At 43.2% G+C, this 20,271-nt stretch overlaps 1 protein-coding gene across 7 annotated transcripts in view; it reads left to right on the top strand.

Moving 5' to 3' along the window:
• Positions 1-20,271, top strand: part of lrp1bb (low density lipoprotein receptor-related protein 1Bb) — a 255,940-nt gene that overhangs the window by 180,563 nt on the left and 55,106 nt on the right. For all 7 annotated transcript variants that reach the window (XM_025903732.1, XM_025903731.1, XM_019353129.2 and 4 more), the window contains 9 exons: positions 2,254-2,443; positions 7,109-7,313; positions 11,637-11,829; positions 14,410-14,535; positions 15,320-15,448; positions 15,562-15,681; positions 16,356-16,469; positions 17,230-17,379; positions 17,595-17,717. In XM_025903732.1, the coding sequence (XP_025759517.1) occupies positions 2,254-2,443; positions 7,109-7,313; positions 11,637-11,829; positions 14,410-14,535; positions 15,320-15,448; positions 15,562-15,681; positions 16,356-16,469; positions 17,230-17,379; positions 17,595-17,717 (1,350 nt within the window). The remainder of the gene's footprint in view (positions 1-2,253; positions 2,444-7,108; positions 7,314-11,636; positions 11,830-14,409; positions 14,536-15,319; positions 15,449-15,561; positions 15,682-16,355; positions 16,470-17,229; positions 17,380-17,594; positions 17,718-20,271) is intronic.

Raw genomic sequence — 20,271 nt, 5'->3', positions numbered from 1 at the left:
GAAAGGTGAAGATGTTAATCATCTATATTTCCCTAATTAAACTCTGTGTCCCCCATTAATTAGTCCCTCGCCTGGCCAACAATTTGAGAGAAACTCCAAGCTGCCAGACGGCTTTTATTGCAAGCTATTAATTAGTGGTCGGCTGACTCAGGTAGAGTCTTAAGTATTCTGGAGTGTGGTTTATGGGTTTTTATATACTGGGGTGCAGCCAGATTAACTCATACTGGCCACATGTTTGCCATTCAGACAGTTCGAATTGGCTCTGACAGACAAAAGTGTGACAGGAAAAATCACGAGACAGTCGTTTGACAACTGAATGACTTTAATGTACATTTAATTGATGTTTGAGGTTCTGCACAGTATCTTAGCTCTTCTTCATGGAGACCATCAGAGGTCTGGTACCTGCAATCTGCTGGAGCCGCGCTTCCACTGTTTGGGTTAGAACATCTAATGCTCCTGTCACCATTGGTCCCACTTTACTTTGCACATCTGCTCCAGCTGTTCCTTCAGCCCCTGGTACTTCTCTGTTTTCTCCCTGATGTTGCTGGGATTTGCACATCTGTATTAACTGCAGTCTTCTGCTCCTTGTCAGCTGCCACTATGTCTGCTTGGCTGACAACGAGCTGCTTGTCTGTCTGAAACTTGAAGTCCCACAGGACTTTGGACCTGTTGTTCTTGACCACCTTTGGTGGCGTCTCCTACTGGGACTTGGGAACATCTGAGACACATAACCCATATGTGGCACAGATGTTTCTGTACAGCAGCGGTCCCCAACCTTTTGTGCTCCACGGACCGCTTTAATGTCAGACAATATTTTGACAGACCGGCCTTTATGGTGTGGTGGATAAATACAACAAAATAAAATGATACAGCCGAGACAGAAACTGTGGGATTTTGTAAATCTGTGCAACTGTGTAACTTTATTAGCAGCGTCCTCCTGAAATGCACCAACAACACTGAGAGTAACGTCCTCCTCTCTGCCCCTTAATGCTCTCTGGTCGCTATGGTAACACATAAGTATTTCTTTCAAAATAAGACGCACAGCTACAACACGGGAAAAGACCCAGGGAAACAGAGTTATCGATAAAAACCCTGCAAATCATAAATTTCACACCCGAGCCTCAACTCTCGCGGCCCCAAACCAAACGACTCACGGACCGGTCCTGGGGTTGGGGACCGCTGGTGTACACTATCCCAGCCTCTATGTGTACCCGGTCCCAGCTAGCATCTTACTTCCTGCTACTATGTGTTGGATAGTCTGCCCGATCTGAACCCTGAGTCCTGACGGCTGGGTCTGTAGAACAATAGGCTGGTGTTTGGTGTGTGTATGGGACTAACCAGGGAAACTGACCACTCTAGCATTAGTGCCTTGGATGTTGCACACCTTAACAAGGTCTGTGTCAAGTGTTGAGGAACCAGGATATACTGACAAGAAGTGAGCTCATGGACACATGGATGGATGGATATTTTCTGCTGGTGCTTTTGCTGTTGTTTGTTTTTAAAATCTTTCTCATCACTTTCATAACTTAGCTCAACAATGCAGTTATTGTGACCTTACTTCTCCACAATAGTTCTTGTGTGATATTGAGAAACACTGAAAGTCATATTCAGTCGATAAATCACGAATCCGTCGAAGGGTAGAAAAAGAAAACTGCAGTGAGTAATCAAACATGAATATGACCAGATTTTCTGCTGAAAATCACGTCTCTCTGGAGGTTCCATCTCTGTCAGTCATATTCATGCAATAACAAGAGAGACTGCAAAGGTCTTTTCATATTCTATGTTTTGGAAATTGGTTTGCCATGAAAACACATTCGGTTCCTGAGTGACTTTTGCATCAACAAATAGCTGTCTGTCCAGTGTAGTGAGGCATGAAGTTATTTCCCTGTCAATCAGAAAAGAAACACGATCCCAATTCTAACACAATTGGAGCCTGCCGTCTGTTACAAGCCAAGTCAGTACTTTCATGCATTTATACACGGCAGACAACTCTGAGGTTTGGAGCCCAAGATGACAGCGGCATATAGCTGGAATCTGCATTTACAGATAAATACATTAACAATAAACTTAATGAATGCCAGCTCCGAAGTGATTATTTCTTTTATTTTACTCTATGTGATGTTTTAGATGGGCGCTCTTGCTTTAGTACGATTATTTTTCCCATGTGACTCAGTTACTCGGTAGAATAAAAAGGCAGACTTGTAACTCTGACTCTTATTCAGGTCACATGGTCTGATGTTTCTCTTGTTTCAGATGTGGGTTCAGTGGAAGGTCTGGCTTACCACAAAGGTTGGGACACTCTGTACTGGACCAGCTCCACTACATCCACCATCACCAGACAAACTGTGGACCAGAGTCAAGCGGGCGCCATCAGTAGGCAAGCTGTGGTGACGCTTTCAGAGGAGGACCACCCACACGTCCTGGCCCTGGATGAGTGTCAAAGGTCAGTCGTCCTTCTCATAATGCACTTTTCACGATTTGCTGATGCATCTGTTTTCATTAGTTACATGCGTGACTTTAGCTCAGAATATTATCTGCTTGGTATTTGAGGTGCTCCAAGTTTGATCACCACAAAGGTGGTGATTGTTCTCAAGGACAGTTCTGCTTTTGTCGTGCCAGGCGCTGCATTCCTTTTGAGTCACATGATCATGCTCCCAGTTCTATTTCATGGTTCAAGAGCGTATATAACAGCATAAACCAGTCATGAGTATTTAATGGAGGTGAGCAGTTCTAGTTTAATTACTGCAGTGCAGCATCTCAAACATCTAGTTATGCATTACACATAACCTCTTACTTATCTTACATGTGTAATACTATGAGCTGTGACTCAGGCAGTGAGTACTTGGCTGTGCTCGGCCTACGCTCTGTTTTAACATCGCTCATTTTTACAGATGGTTGTAAAGGACTGATGTTGAATTAGGAGCAGTGGGCAGCTGTTTCTGCAAAGTTTTGCCCTTTTGTGCAATAAAACTAAAAATATATATATTTTCACTTCTCAGAAGTACGTGCCCCCTTCCTGTTTGCTTCCTGTTTGCTTCCTGTTTGCTTCCTGTTTGCCTCCTGTTTGCCTCCTGTTTGCTTCCTGTTTGCCTCCTGTTTGCCTCCTGTTTGCTTCCTGTTTGCCTCCTGTTTGCCTCCTGTTTGCCTCCTGTTTGCTTCCTGTTTGCCTCCTGTTTGCTTCCTGTTTGCTTCCTGTTTGCTTCCTGTTTGCTTCCTGTTTGCTTCCTGTTTGCTTCCTGTTTGCTTCCTGTTTGCTTCCTGTTTGCTTCCTGTTTGCTTCCTGTTTGCTTCCTGTTTGCCTCCTGTTTGCTTCCTGTTTGCTCCTGTTTGCTTCCTGTTTGCCTCCTGTTTGCCTCCTGTTTGCCTCCTGTTTGCCTCCTGTTTGCTTCCTGTTTGCCTCCTGTTTGCTTCCTGTTTGCTTCCTGTTTGCTTCATTGTCACACTGCAGCATTTTAGATCAGCAAACAAATTTTAATATTAGACAAAAATAACAGTAAATACAAAATGCAGTTTTTACATAATGGTTTAAAAATGATGATTTTCCATTAATAAATCATTTAATTTATTAATTTAAAAAATCTGATTAAACCTGCATGTGAAAAAGTAATTACCCTAATAAACATTATAACTGGTTGCTCCGCTCTCTGCAGCTAGATCTCATTTCTGCTCGGTCTCTTTGTTATCATTGAACCCTGAACTCTGAGGCCTGCAGGTCTTTAGATGTTGTTCTGGGTTCTTGTGTGACCTCCTGGACGAGTCGTTGATGGACTCTTGGAGTCATTTTGGTAGGCCGGCTGCTCCCAGGAAGGCTCAGCACTGTTCCAGGTTTTCTCCATGTGTGGATAAAGACTCTCACTGTGACACAAAGCCTCTGTAACCTTTTCCAGACTGATAGATACCAGCGACTTGTTTCTCAGCAGATTACAGCATAATGTGTTGATGATCTCAAACAAGTGTGTGAGTGTGACAGATACGAAAAACAAACAAAGAAAACTAAGAAATGAGGAAGGGGGGATACTTTTCCACAACACTGTACAGCTGAACCCTTTTCCACGTCCACGAGCTGAAGTCAGCTGATTAGCGTGAAAGGAAAAGAATTATTGATGATTTTCTTCAATCCATCCATCATGGAGATAATTGAAGAGCCTTTGTAATGCAAGTAATGACATAATTGTAACTGTTATGTGGTTAGTGAGTTGGTACAGTCATGCACTGTGTTGCTCCATTATGTCCAGCGCTGCCTGTTACACATTTTTATTAGAAGTACAGCTGACAACTATAATGTATTGCTCTCAGGTTTTTCCAGAAAGTCTATAAATAAATTACGCTTGATTCAGAAGGCTGTTGCCAGTTTTAACTAGATCATATTACTGCTGTTTTAAAATCCATATACTGGCATCCTATTAGTTGTAGGACAAATTTTATGACCCCCGTTCGTGTCTATAAATCTATGCGTGGAGGTGACTCTTGACATGGTGCCAAGATGTGCCGAAAACAGAGTCTGAAACCCACAGAGTGTCTGCTGGTCACCGTTAAGACGTGCTGTCACAAACTCTCGCTTTTTGGATCTTTGCACTAAAACACTGATGTGCTGCCCCTGCTTTAGCCTCTCTGTGGTACTGCTGTGGTGCTGCTGTGGTACTGCTGTGGTACTACTGTGGTACTACTGTGGTATTACTGCGGTATTACTCTGGTACTGCTGTGGTATTGCTGTGGTACTACTGTGGTACTACTCTGGTATTACTGCGGTATTACTCTGGTACTGCTGTGGTACTGCTGTGGTATTACTCTGGTACTGCTGTGGTACTACTATGGTACTACTGTGGTATTACTGCGGTATTACTCTGGTACTGCTGTGGTATTACTCTGGTACTGCTGTGGTACTACTGTGGTATTACTGCGGTATTACTCTGGTACTGCTGTGGTACTGCTGTGGTATTACTCTGGTACTGCTGTGGTATTACTCTGGTACTGCTGTGGTACTACTGTGGTATTACTGCGGTATTACTCTGGTACTGCTGTGGTACTGCTGTGGTATTACTGTGGTACTGCTGTGGTACTACTGTGGTACTACTCTGGTATTACTGCGGTATTACTCTGGTACTGCTGTGGTACTGCTGTGGTATTACTCTGGTACTGCTGTGGTACTGCTGTGGTATTACTGTGGTACTGCTGTGGTACTGCTGTGGTATTACTCTGGTACTGCTGTGGTACTACTCTGGTACTGCTGTGGTACTGCTGTGGTATTACTCTGGTACTGCTGTGGTACTACTGCGGTATTACTCTGGTACTGCTGTGGTACTACTCTGGTATTACTGCGGTATTACTCTGGTACTGCTGTGGTACTACTGTGGTACTACTCTGGTATTACTCTGGTACTGCTGTGGTACTACTGTGGTATTACTCTGGTACTGCTGTGGTACTACTCTGGTATTACTGCGGTATTACTCTGGTACTGCTGTGGTACTACTGCGGTATTACTCTGGTACTGCTGTGGTACTGCTGTGGTATTACTCTGGTACTGCTGTGGTACTACTGCGGTATTACTCTGGTACTGCTGTGGTACTGCTGTGGTACTACTCTGGTATTACTGCGGTATTACTCTGGTACTGCTGTGGTACTGCTGTGGTACTACTCTGGTATTACTCTGGTACTGCTGTGGTACTACTGTGGTATTACTCTGGTACTGCTGTGGTACTACTCTGGTATTACTGCGGTATTACTCTGGTACTGCTGTGGTACTACTGCGGTATTACTCTGGTACTGCTGTGGTACTGCTGTGGTATTACTCTGGTACTGCTGTGGTACTACTGCGGTATTACTCTGGTACTGCTGTGGTACTGCTGTGGTACTACTCTGGTATTACTGCGGTATTACTCTGGTACTACTGTGGTACTACTGTGGTACTGCTGTGGTGCTGCTTCACTCTGCTGTAGTTGTTGGTTTTCCTTTTGTTTTTTATTTTCCTAAAGATGAAACTGGGAATCGTAGGACACATTTATGAATGCTTGCACTTCATTGCTGCTGTTTTTGCAGCATGTAGATCTTTCTGTACATTCAGCTGAGCATGTTTAGCCTTCAGTTTTGTGCATACGGCAGTAGGACTGAAATCTTATTTATTTAACTCTTAGCTTTTAAAAAGATTCAGGTGCATCTTCTGTTTCTAAAAAGGAAAGTATAAATATTCCTCCTCCTCTGTAAGTTATGTTTAAAACCTGTATTTGATGCATATAAAAATGTTTCTGCACACAGCTGCAAAGAGTGAGTACAGCTCTCTCCTTTATACAACTAAATTAATTTCTTGACCTCAGACTATCCTTGGTTGGCAGTTTGGCACCGTATCCATCCCACTCTAGAATCACTGTCTGATAATTAGAATTCAAACACTGATGATTAATTAGTAGCCCCTGGTTGTGACTTCTGACCTGAATCTTTATTATCGCACTGGAGAGGACTTCCATGACTTCATTACAGCAAGAAGAGAGAAGCCAGAGTTAGAAAAACGTGTTCTCCTATTTAAAAGCATTTTAACTGGTAGTGATTTTGCTGCATGGCTCATACAGCTAATCCTATAAAAACCAATATGTAATTTATTTTGATTTACTTCCCTGTAAATAACTGTTAATTTGCACAGAGCATGAATAAATGACCTTTATCTTAGAATTTCTAATCCAGTTTATCTAATTGAAACAGAGCTGCACTCTTCAGAGCAAAAAGGAGAAGCTGATGAGGATTTGGCAGCTGTGGCATGATGCTGATCATTGACTGACATGACTGCATAAAACCTCCAGCTATTTACTAAAGAGGATTTCTCCTGTGCACGTGTGTCTGTGCACAGCATCAGATCCTCTGCAGCACAGTCTTGTACACCACCTTCTATAAAAAGCTGTTATTTCTAAGCCGTCTGAAGTTTCAGGTGACACATTTGTTTCATCGTTCTTGCTGAGCTGGTGTGAATTTTTAAATTAGTGTGAGAAGTAGTGCATCTTTTGGAGAGGGAGGAAGTCCCTGATGAAATTACTCCGCTGTTTTTAATTGTGGAAGAGAACACTGAGGTTTGCTTGCTGCTGTTAAAAGGCTTCATTTGGTTTTGTTTCATATTTTTCAGCCTGATGTTTTGGACCAACTGGAATGAGCAGAGGCCAAGCATCATGAGATCCACCTTAACTGGCAAAAACATAAGGATCGTCATCAGTTCTGACATCTTAACGCCCAATGGACTGACCATTGACCACAAAGCAGAGAAGCTCTACTTCTCAGATGGGACCCTTGGCAAGATTGAACGATGCGACTATGATGGATCCAGCAGATACGTGAGTATGATCCCACTGAGCAACACACTCAAATGGTCAGGGCTAAGATCAGGTTCAAAGAGTAAGTAAAGGTTCAGCAGCTGTGTAAATCACACAAAACCTTTGTTTCTCATGAGACAGACGTATCATTTACATACAGTACTGTGCCATTCTTTACCCGCCCCTCGTTTCTCTTTATTTGTCTCTGTATAATCTGCCACAGACTTTCAGTCCAGCTCTTGTGTAATTTGGTATAACTCAGCCAAATTTCAAAGATGATCATTCTGATCATTGCAGATAGAATAAAATAAAAAAAACCATCAAAAAGGCTCTAATTGTTCCCTTTTGCACAAAAGTAGAAGATGATGCGTGCAAAATGCATCCAGGACCAAATCGAACACCTGACCTGCTAACACCATATGATCTCTCTGCAAGCGTCTGCACAGACAGCATGCTAACACAGAGCTCGTGAAGAACTGAGAGTGACATTGTAGCTGAGTGCATGCTGAACCGAGCCCAGCAGCCAGAGCCTGATGAGCGGTCAGCCTTACTGTGGACTCCATGTTTCTCAAGTAGAATCACTGTGGCGACTCTTTGGGCTCATTTTGCTGTCAGTTTTTTGATCATACGTAAAGAAAGATGCTGTCTGTGTTATGATAGGGTGTATGGGACTGTAGCCACAGGTTTACATAATTAACTGATAATTAGATACAACAAGTAATTATGTAAATACTGCATTACTTTTTAGAAAATGAAGGCGTAATGTGTAATAAATAGTTGTTTTTTTGAGAAACTGTGTCGCCATGACACTGGTTCATTCATTTAGTTAAGTGCTTTTTATGCTGTTTTTACACTTGAAAGGTTCATAGGGCCGTTTTAAGGCTGAACACGAAAAATAAAAGCATTCCTCTGAAAATGTTCAGGTACGAGGAGCGAAGGACGAGTGAAGCAGCTGCCAAAGAAAAACTCTGAAAGACGTTCATGAAGCCTTTTGTCAAGATTACTGTAAAAATGACAAAAACTTCTGGGTAAAACATAAAGAAATTAGGGGCTCAAGGCTTTTTCACTGTACTCTACATTTACAGTGAGTATTGCTTGTGTGTCATTGTGTGGAGCACGGTGTGCTTATTTATACAGCCTCTCCCCCTTAATTTCATTTTTCATTATAATATTTTTATCGTTGTCCAAAAAATGAGCAACTGTTTTAATCAAATTTCATTCTGGCATCATTTCAAATCCCTGTAACTCACACGGTGCTTCATAAAAGAGTGTCACTGACACCGCTGCACTACTGCAGGGTGGTACAATGCAGTCCAGCTGCGCGCTGCCATTCAGTGCAATGAGTGAGTGCATGCCTCCCCGTCTGTCATACAGCATGTAACAGCAGGGCCTGATGCCCTTTTGTTGTATTATATTTTAGTCTTTTTTTAATTCTTTTTCTGTATTTTTATTTTTTTTGTATTTGGTATTATTTAGTATTTTAATTTTAGATTTTTTTTTTATCATGCAGCCCCCCAAAAAAGTCCAATTAAAAGTAATAAAGACCTCTGGGGCTTGATACTGTCAGCCCAGGCGTGCGAGTGCATATTTTCACATATGCAGGGAAGAGACGACTTTCTAACTTCTGTACACAAACTGGTGGATGTTTTTTCATTCACATTAATGAGTGACTGCCAGCTCATCCACATTAGTCAGGTAGACTCGACAAAAGGTTTTCACTTTAATGAGTGTCTTTATGGCCATATGAAGGCTGCTGCTTTCATTCCCATTTGCTTCTCTAACAGGACTGAATTTGCACATTTTCAAGCTGCTATTATTTATGACAGAGCCACTGGCAAAGTAGCCAAAGTCTCCATCCTCCTGCACAAATCGAGCTTTTCGTAGTGTCTAATTATTCGTCTGTTTATTCTGCAAATCAACAGGAACTCTGGATACTGACGCAGTGAAAACACAGACTAATGAAAGATATAGTTGAGTTAATCCTTTCATTCATTTCACCCTGAGGACGGTCCACTCCTGTCACATTTCCACAGCTGTTACCTGGGCTCAGTGACCATGTGCTCCATCTTCTTCAAAAGTCTGAGAAGTTTCATATCTGCAGCACAGGTCGCACTCAGCTGTGATCACGTAGGCTTTTTATGCATCCAGAAACAAAAGGCTGATGGTGAGAACACTTATTCATGTGTGGATCATGCATACAGTCACATTTATGAAACAGAATGTTTCCTGCCCGCCTCGAAAAAACGATTTTTACAAAATCCTGATGTTTAAAGATATAAAGGAAAACAACACCAGTTCTCTGTTCAGTTTGTATCTTTTGCCACTTCAGTGATGTTGAACTGATAATCTGTGATATCACAAATAAAACTGTTTTTGTAAGAAAAAGCACGATCACCTCTATATTTGAAATCATGCATTTGTAATTTTAATGCTCTGCATAAACATCAGAAGAACAAAAACTGCCCGTGCATGGTGATGGTTAGAGCCTCTGTGCTTAAAGGGAGTGAAAGGAATCAATGTTATTGGCTGCAATTATCGCAGTCTCTGATACCCCCCGTGGTGTTCGTCCGATCCCAAGAGTAACCACAGATACAGCAGACACAGCTGTGCTTGAAATATTGCACCTGGAAGTTTGTGTAGGGAAGGATTCATGGATGAAAAGTTCCTAAAGTTCTGAAATGAAGCTCTCAGATTCCAGCCGAACTTCTGGGACACGATACTTTATCTTTGCTTTTCACTCGTCTCCGATGGTACAGATGGCTTCCATAAAGTCGTTCTTAGCCAGAGTAAATAAAAGTCTGTGAGAAGAGTTCACGTTGTGTCCATAAAAATTTCATGCATATAACAGAAGCTGGAGAAAACCAGCCCTGTCCGAGGTGTGCAGAGGGTTACAGTATAAGACAGCGCTTTTGGCTGTGGGTTTAAGGTTCGCCTTAATGTGACCTCTGCTGCTCAGCACTTTAGCCTATCTCAATTAGTCACCCATATGTTTGATGAGCCAGGTCACTAGGCTCAGAAAGTGTTCACCTGTGGGACCCCACCTGGCCCTGCTGCAGTGTGCTCCTGCTAATGAAGGCTTTGCAGTGATACTGCTCTGGGAGCAGATACTCCATTCCAATTAAAAAGTGTAAATTAAACAAAGATAGCTGACTGTCGACTTCAGCACTTATCCAGACTGTTGTTATGGAAGACAGCATCATTTCCACACATGAAACCGACTATTTCAAAGGAAAATTAATAAACAAAAGATCCATTTTTTTGCACCAGTGTTTAAATCAACAGTAAAACAAATCTCTGTGGATTCACAGAATAAAAACAGCATAGGTCCCAGAACTAGTGTGAAACACTGCAAAGCGCCAGTTTTGTTGTGACTCACATGCATGCAAACTTTGATGGCAGTCGAGTATCCTTGAGGGTACGACTAGTCCTCTCTTTACTGCAGCAGTACCATCACATGCTGGCAGATCAGTTGCAGAGCTTTGTGCTCTGTGCCATTTTGAGAGTGGGGACTCCGTCATTAACGGAGGCAACGCTTCACAAAGGGCAGCGGCGTACACCATGAGGGGATATGTCAGCATGTTTAGCTGAAATAAACAAAGATGCCCTTTAACCACTGAGAGCGGGAACGTCCATGGACAGCAGTCTGCAAGTAGTTTGTGTCGTTTTACTTCAGCATCAGCAGCGTTCGTAAATCAGAGGCTTATTAAAGTAATCAGTTAGGAGTTGACGTGACAATTAAAGCGTTATATTTGAATATTGTTGAATGAAGAGAATCTGATAAGACGCTATGAAATATTTTCAATTTTCATGAGTTCGGCACAAAACTAATGCGTTTCTGGCCGTAAACCGAACGACTCCCAAATCTAATTTCCTGTCAATATGTTCTACCCGACCCATCTGGCGGTTCCCCCTCTTTCTCTCTGTCTCTCACTTGCCTGATGGCCAGTTGTTGCTTCCGCACGCTGCGCTGCTTTAATCAACACCTGTCCTATTAATCCCACTATGGCAGAGGGCTAATGTGATGTCACTTACAAGCCTGTCCTGCTAATGTCTGAGACTACAGAGCTGCTGGAGTCCCCGATCTGCTTCCCCACCACGACCACCCGCACCCCTCGGCCCTCCACGAGCCTGGAGAGTCCCCGAGGGTGTCGTCCGATGGATCTGCCAGTGGCGCTGTCATTTACTCCCCCAACATCTGGGTTAAGCAGTCAAGTGGGCTGCAGGGGTGATCTGTTGATTAATGCGTGGAAATGTTGTTTTCCACGTTTGTTCCCAAGGTTGTGCTCAAAGTGATGTCACTGATCTCTCTGATCTAACAGCCGTGTTTTCTTTACCTGCATTTAGGTCATAATTAAATCAGGACCTGGAAACTTCTACGGGCTCGCCATCTATGCAGACTTCATCTACTGGTCAGACTGGGCCCGCAGGTCTGTGCTGCGATCAAACAAGTACACAGGCGGCGACACCAAAGTGCTTAGAGCAGATATTCCCCACCAGCCAATGGGAATTATCGCTGTGGCCAAGGATACCAACAACTGTGAGTGTTTGAACATCTGGGATACGGCGAATTTCATAGCCACTGTATGCAGAGTCGTTTCTGCAAATATTTGTGTGTTGTGTGTTTGCACGAGCCGTGGTGTGTTTTTGGCTGGATATTAGACACATTAATGTTGTTTTGGATCATTGACTGAAAGACGCGTGTGAGACGCGTGTGCGGGTGGTAAATGTGGTCAGAGCTCGTCCGTGTTCAAGTCTGTTTCTTTAGTTCTCGATGCAGTTTCTTCCCACACTGATGTTTGTTTCACTTCAATAACATTTAGACCAAAATACATCAATAATTAACAGTTACACATATGTATTTCACATATGTTCTACCCAGATGTGTATATAGAAGATAGCCAACAAAAAAAACATATATGTAAAAGTGAATCTTAATTTAATGTAGAAAAACACCAGGGCTGATAAATGAAAGTGGTCTTATTTAGAGCAGCTAGAAACTTAAGCCTCAGAGGTAATTAATATAAAAAGTGACTTTTGTTATAAAGGGAGTCTCTTACGTGTCATATAAAGTTTAATTTCCAAGTAGGGCAGAGGGATGTGGGTGTGAGTGTGTCCCACTGGCTGGACTTCGATGTCAGATTTTTCCAGATTTAGGCTGAAATTTGAGGAATTTAAAACTCACTTTATACTTTTTTGTCTTCACAGCTTCATCATAACCCTAAATCCTCTTTATAAATAATTACGTTTATTTTAGCGAAGTTACACAACAGATGAGTGTTATCAACATTAAATATTGACGTGCTCACAGCAGGATGTCCATCACGCACACACACTGTACTGACATCCCATCCTCAATCCACAGAGTTTAATATGATTTATTAGGAACCTTTGCTGCTATAGCAGCTTCAGTTCTTCTGGGAAGGCTTTCCATAAGGTTTAGGAGTGTTTATGGGAATTCTTTAACAATTAAGAAGCACATTTGTGAGCTCAGACCCTGATGTTGGACGAGAAGGCCACGTCTCCACTCTGATTCATCCCAAAGGTGTCCTGTCAGGTTGAGGTCAGGACTCTGTGCAGGCCAGTCTAAGCTGCTGTCGTTCCCAGTCGCCTCCACTTTGTTATAATTACACTAACAGTTAACTCTGGAATATTCAGTGCCAGGACCTCAGACTCACAAAGTAACATTTTCAGTCTTATTTTGGACAAAATCCTGTGAACAACATGTTGTAATTATGTTGTAATTATGTAAAATGGTTGCTGCTCAACACAATGAGGTTATAATATGTCATGAATAATTAACTTTTTGTTTATATAAATTAGATACCAAATAATTGGACGCTTTGATAAGTTGTTGTACTTGCATAAAGACAAAAAAGGTACTTTTATCCCATTGCTAGGTAGTTGCCAGGCAACCAGATGATGTGTCATAATATGCAAAGTCATACAAAGTTGAAGTTTTCTGATATAACATAAATGTTGTTGTCATTTAGGGCTGTTCGATATAACGATATATATCGGATGACGATATAAAAACGTCTATCGTTTCATTTTACGCTATCGTTTGTTTCGTGGTGTCGCAAAATAAACTGTTTACGGCAATATTTTTTCATTATTTTGATGGTCACTGTAGTGGCTATATTAATTTCCTAAAGTTCTCTCTTTCTCTTATATTTAATATAGCCACACTACAGACGGACAAGCGCCTGTTTTTATGTTGTCGTTAGCAACAACGACGGTAAAACCACCTCGTGTCCGCTTGTTTATGTTCCACATAAACCTTTCACAATAAAGCTCAAGATCCTGTTGAGACTTTTCAAAATAAACTGAATCACGTGAAAGAGCAGATTATTTACGGATGAGAAGTAAAAAAGAGCCGCCAGGTGCTAAAAAATAAACCTTAGACTCAAACGTTAGAACAGGCTTTTCCCCGCAGCACGCTGTGTAATAAATACTCACAAAGAAAACGGCGGCTGTTACAACCTATGTCTAAAAATGTATCGTTTCATGCATCTGTTAAAACACTGGACTTCAGCTACATGACGCGCAGCTGGAAACACTTCCCGCAAGTCGAGCTGCCCGAGATTCACAGAATTTACAGAAAATGTTAAATTTTTGTGATTTATATCGTTATTGGACGATAGAATTCTTATATCGGGATATGAGATTTTGGTCATATCGCACAGCCCTATTGTCATTAGATAAAAAATGCATGCCTTTATAAGATGTTATGGGTAATGCTGAAATGCTGCATAAATGCTGTCAGCCAGGCAGCTGCTAAGCAACCTGATGATAATATCTGGTATAGATAATGATGTAGATTCAGACGATGTGTCGATGTAGCATTTTTAGTTGCTCGACTTCTGATCATTGGAGGACAAAGAAACAAACACACAGAGATGCTGGGCGTTATATTTGGACTGTACAGGGGAAAGAAGCTGTTCTGGAAGTCGTTTTGAAATAAGTCATGTTGTTGATGATGTTAATGCTAAGTCTGCTGAAGGTAAGTTACTCAACTTTAGGATTGTATTTAAAAAAACATCAGTGTGTAATGAAATGAAAGGTTTTCATGTGACTGCTTCTAAAGGCTGGACTTGCTTCTGTTTGATTCTTATTGAAGGTCAGCTGTCCCCATGCAGACACATGAACGGAGGCTGCGGCGACCTTTGCCTGCTGACCCCGTACGGGAGGGTCAATTGCACTTGCCGTGGAGAGCGTGTGCTTTTAGACGACAACAGATGTGTGTGTAAGTCACGGAAAGCTTCAGCTTTAATCAGGATTACTTTGCTTACATTTACGAGCTCAGTGTAACCCGGCCTCTGCCCGTCTCTTTATATAAACTTTGCCATTTTTGAACTCAGTCCTTGCTGCATAACTACACACAGTCAAACGGCTGTGGTTGAGTATGAGCTACTGCATGCTGCCATGCACAGTATTTGTATGCACAGTATAAGAAAAGTCGAGAGGAGCAGGTTGTTTTCCATATATGATGTCGAGTCACGAGTGTGAGGCAACATGGCAGCAGTGTTTCACGTCTAATGTGACATTGCTGCGTGAATATGAAATGCAGTGATGGTAGACCATATGGTGGGTGGAGCTGTTCAAACGAGGAAAGTTTGGCCAGTCTGAACGTGGCAAGTGACTGGGAGCTGGAGGATCGTCATGGCAGACGATGGCAGGCTTCTTACTCACACTCCAGTTTGACTCATTAGGAGGAAGTTTAGCATTTTTGACTTGCAAAGCTGCAAGTAGCAGTTCAGAGGACGGCTGATCAAAGTCTGTGAAAGTTGCTGGAATTTTAATTCATGCCTGGAGAAAATCACTACAAATGTTGGCATTTCATGTTATGGCGCTGTACACCAAATCGACCATCAGTGCAGCATCATAATATTCTCAACCATTCGCAGCCGGCCGACTGAAAGTATATTGTTGAATGCAGCATTTTCATACTGACCCAAATGTGTGTTTCGCTCCATGCTGGAACACAGTTTGTGCAATAATATTTCCACACTCACATTCTTCCTTTGCAGCAGAGAATTCCTCCTGCAACATCTACACTGAATATGAGTGTGGGAATGGAGAATGCATCGACTTCCAGCTGACCTGTGATGGAATTGCCCACTGCAAAGATAAATCAGATGAGAAGATGCAGTACTGCGGTAAGAGCATCAAAAAGCACGTTAGCTTGGTCTGGAGTTCTTATAGAAGCCTGATGATTCACAAATGTCACCATACTGGGGTTTGACATATACATGCAATTCTATTTGTTTAGACAACCGGAGCTGCCGGAAGGGTTTTCGGCCCTGCTACAACCAGCGGTGCGTGGCCACTAGCCGCTTCTGTGACGGGATCGATGACTGCGGGGATAACTCCGACGAAGCATCGTGTAGCAGTAAGTTACAGCCCTGTGATCCGCTGGGCTATCCATCCTCTCCATGAAGGCAGAACCCAGTCACACTACTGCTTCTATCAGTGTGGCACGCTGGACCACATGCTGTGCTGAGCCTTTGCTCTCTAATGAGCCACGAGATCATAGCGAGTGCTCAAATTCAAAGAATCTTACCCCAAAAACTGATTCTGGGAGCCTGTACAGTGTTTTCTTTATTCCAACAGAGCGCAGTGATTTTATTTAATGTTAGTATTTAGTTTAAAGGCAGAAACATACTGAGGTGTTTGTATCAAGCTGCCTGAGGAGACGGTAGCAGCTTTATAATGAACGTGGACCTGAGTTTACCTGACTAGATGTTGTACCTTCATCAGCATTTTCTTTTAATGGGACATGAAAGAAAAACTTTTTTACATCACTGTAAATATTGTAATCAAAATATGAGAAAATGACAGATTGATAAATGCAGAAAAATGAAATGAACAAAGGAAATGAAGAAAACTAAAGCACACACAAGGTCATGGCATTCAGGTAGCTGCTAGCACACTCCACCTGCACAGATGTTGAAATCCTGTGGAGCTCATTTTTGTCCCTGGTATTGTTGCGAGCTGCATGCGTAACTGTCTGCGAGTGCTGCTTTTGTTCTCGTATCTCTTTGAAATGCTAATCTTCTACCGTAGATGTCACGTGCGGCTCATCAGAATCGTCGTGCAAAGACGGGACCTGTGTGCCCAGCTCAGCGTGGTGCAACCAGGTCATTGACTGCGCCGACGCCTCGGACGAAAAAAACTGCAGTAAGTCCTCCATCGCAGTTAAAACACACACACACACACACACACACACACACACACACACACACACACACAAACACACACACACACAAACACAAACACACACACACACACACACACAAACATACACACACACACACAAACACAAACACACACACACACACACACACAAACACACACACACAAACACAAACACACAACACACACACACACACACACACACACACACACACACACACACACACACACACACACACACACACACACACACACACACACACAAACACACACACACACACACAACACAAACACACACACACACACACACAAACACAACACACACACACACACACACACACACACACAAACACACACACACACACACACACACACACACACACACACAAACACACACACACACACACACACACACACACACACACACAAACACACACACACACACACACACAAACACACACACACAAACACACACACACACACACACACACACACACACAAACACACACACACACACACACACACAAACACACACACACACACACAAACAAACACACACACACACACACACACACACACACACACACAAACACACACACACAAACACACACACACACACACACACAAACACACACACACACACAAACACACACACACACACACACAAACAAACACACACACACACACACACACACACAGATCAGTGGCATTGTGACGAGGCTGCTCTTCTGCGTTTTGTATTCAGACCACACCAACTGCTCTCACTTTTACAAGCTGGGAGTGAAAGAAAAAGATTTCATCAGCTGCAACTCCACCTCGCTGTGCATCCACCCCTCGTGGATCTGCGATGGCGCCAATGATTGCGGCGACTATGCTGACGAGACCAACTGCCAGGGTGAGCACAGGCACGCACAAAGACACACATTTTGCCTCTTCATTCGCCGGCAGATCAAGGAAGTCGGCCTCAATTAGAAAAGACTTAAGACAGATCTCGTTTTCAGAGACGATTATGACAGAGGAATGAGAGCTCCAGAGAGAGCTTAGGAAAGATAATGATCTCAATCGCTGCTAAAGCCCAGCGCACTGACTTGGTTTTGTTGTTTGTGCCAGTTTCCCATGGGCAGAAGTGTGAGGAGGGACACTTTGCGTGCCCAAGCGGGAACTGCATTTCCAGCGTGTGGCTGTGCGACGGCCAAAAGGACTGTGAAGACGGAGCAGATGAATTCCAGTGCGGTAGGCCAACAAATCTTCGCCCTCTCAGAAGAGCTTCCCCAGAATAAACTGAAATAATAGATGAGGTATTTTATTCCAGCACACAACACTGTCAGCGCTTGCAAGGATATTTATTTTCTATTAACTAGAAGCTATTTGTTGTAATGTTTTTGTCATTTAAATAGATCCAGGCCTGCAACAAATATCACGGTAAATATATAAATAGGAGGCAGAAAGACAAGAGATGATTGTTTATGGTGCCATGAGGCAATTCCTTCTCACTTTGTTTTGCTTAGCCTGATTGTGCGTTTGAGATTTCTCAAGTGGGTGTTGCTGCTTGTTTGAAAGTCTAATTCTGACCCTGAATTCCGAGCGAGGCGCTGGTAGACACACCATTTTCCCTGCTCTCTTTGAATTATAATATACAGCCCTTCCAGTGTAACAATTAATTAATGAGCCATCACTCACTGAAGCGGTTACACTGAAGATGGAAATATGGGTTCACTGGAAAGCGGTGACATATGAAAGGATTACACAGTACAATGCCACTCCTCTGCTTCCCTCACCAGAGGCTGCCAGAGCATTTATTCTTCTGCTTTCGTGCATGCTAATGTGTTCAGAACTTAATGCAAACTCGAGATCTCTCCAATTAAACAGGAGGACCGTAATTAAGTCGTGGTATGGATTAACGTAATTTGCCCACAAAATGAGCAGCTTGTACACACGTCCGTTCACATGTCAGTGCTTCTGACGTCAGGGAAAAACGAGCCGGGTGCTTTAGTGCGGGCAGCCGTCACGCACACACGCAGTAATTGGACCTGATGAAGTTATACGCACACGCATGCAGGGTGGAAGCTCTTGCTGACTTGATTGGGGTTGTCAGTTCATTGCATTGTCTCAGACTGCATGGCCTGTGTAAGGAGTCGTTGAGCAGTCGGCTGTGCTCAGCTCGGCCTTCTCTGTGAGGTAAACGAGCACTTTCACTCTGCCGTGCCCACACCGGCACACTCACAGCTCTGCTACTTCTCCTCCCAGCATCCTCCTCTGTCGCACCAACCCTCTGCATCTCCACAAACCCCCTCTTTTCCTCTTGCTTGGCAGCTCCATCTTCATCCTCTCTCCCTCACCATGTCAGCCTGATCACCTCCACCTCCAGGCTCCTTACATGTTCTCCTCCCGTCTCCCTCTCATCCATCTCATTGCTCTCCTCTCCAGGGGATACCTCCACCTCTCCAGGCTCTCCTCCACCTGCTCTAAAAATCACAGTGTCACCTGTAAACATGAGAGACTCCGCCTCTTCATCATCACTGCAAACAAGAAGGCACTCATACTGTAATCCAAGCCCCACCTTGTACCCACCTGTCACGCCTACTCAGAGGTGGCAAAAGTACAGCCTGTCTGAAGTACAGATACTAGTGTTAAAAAATACTCCAGTAAACGCTGAAGTACTGAAAAACTTCTTTACTCAAGTAAAGGTGAAAGAGTACAGGCTCAAAGGTGCAAAGGTAACTGAACCTTGTGATATACAGTGGCTTGCAAAAGTATTGAACTTTTCCACATTTTGTCACATTACAGCCACAAACATGAATCAATGTTATTGGAATTCCCCATGAAAGACCAATACAAAGTGGTGTACACGTGAGAAGTGGAACGAAAATCATACATGATTCCAAACATTTTTTACAAATAAATAACTGCAAAGTGGGGTGTGCGTAATTATTCAGCCCCCTTTGGTCTGAGTGCAGTCAGGTGCCCATAGACATTGCCTGATGAGTGCTAATGACTAAATAGAGTGCACCTGTGTGTAATCTAATGTCAGTACAAATACAGCTGCTCTGTGACGGCCTCAGAGGTTGTCTAAGAGAATATTGGGAGCAACAACACCATGAAGTCCAAAGAACACACCAGACAGGTCAGGGATAAAGTTATTGAGAAATTTAAAGCAGGCTTAGGCTACAAACAGATTTCCCAAGCCTTGAACATCCCACGGAGCACTGTTCAAGCCATCATTCAGAAATGGAAGGAGTATGGCACAACTGTAAACCTACCAAGACAAGGCCGTCCACCTAAACTCACAGGCCGAACAAGGAGAGCGCTGATCAGAAATGCAGCCAAGAGGCCCATGGTGACTCTGGACGAGCTGCAGAGATCTACAGCTCAGGTGGGGGAATCTGTCCATAGGACAACTATTAGTCGTGCACTGCACAAAGTTGGCCTTTATGGAAGAGTGGCAAGAAGAAAGCCATTGTTAACAGAAAACCATAAGAAGTCCCGTTTGCAGTTTGCCACAAGCCATGTGGGGGACACAGCAAACATGTGGAAGAAGGTGCTCTGGTCAGATGAGACCAAAATGCAAAACGCTATGTGTGGCGGAAAACTAACACTGCACATCACTCTGAACACACCATCCCCACTGTCAAATATGGTGGTGGCAGCATCATGCTCTGGGGGTGCTTCTCTTCAGCAGGGACAGGGAAGCTGGTCAGAGTTGATGGGAAGATGGATGGAGCCAAATACAGGGCAATCTTGGAAGAAAACCTCTTAGAGTCTGCAAAAGACTTGAGACTGGGGCGGA

Source organism: Oreochromis niloticus, linkage group LG16, assembly GCF_001858045.2.
Source record: "Oreochromis niloticus isolate F11D_XX linkage group LG16, O_niloticus_UMD_NMBU, whole genome shotgun sequence".
Taxonomy (NCBI): domain Eukaryota; kingdom Metazoa; phylum Chordata; class Actinopteri; order Cichliformes; family Cichlidae; genus Oreochromis; species Oreochromis niloticus.
The sequence above is the reverse complement of the archived record's forward strand: the minus strand, read 5'-3'. Positions and strand labels throughout refer to the sequence as shown.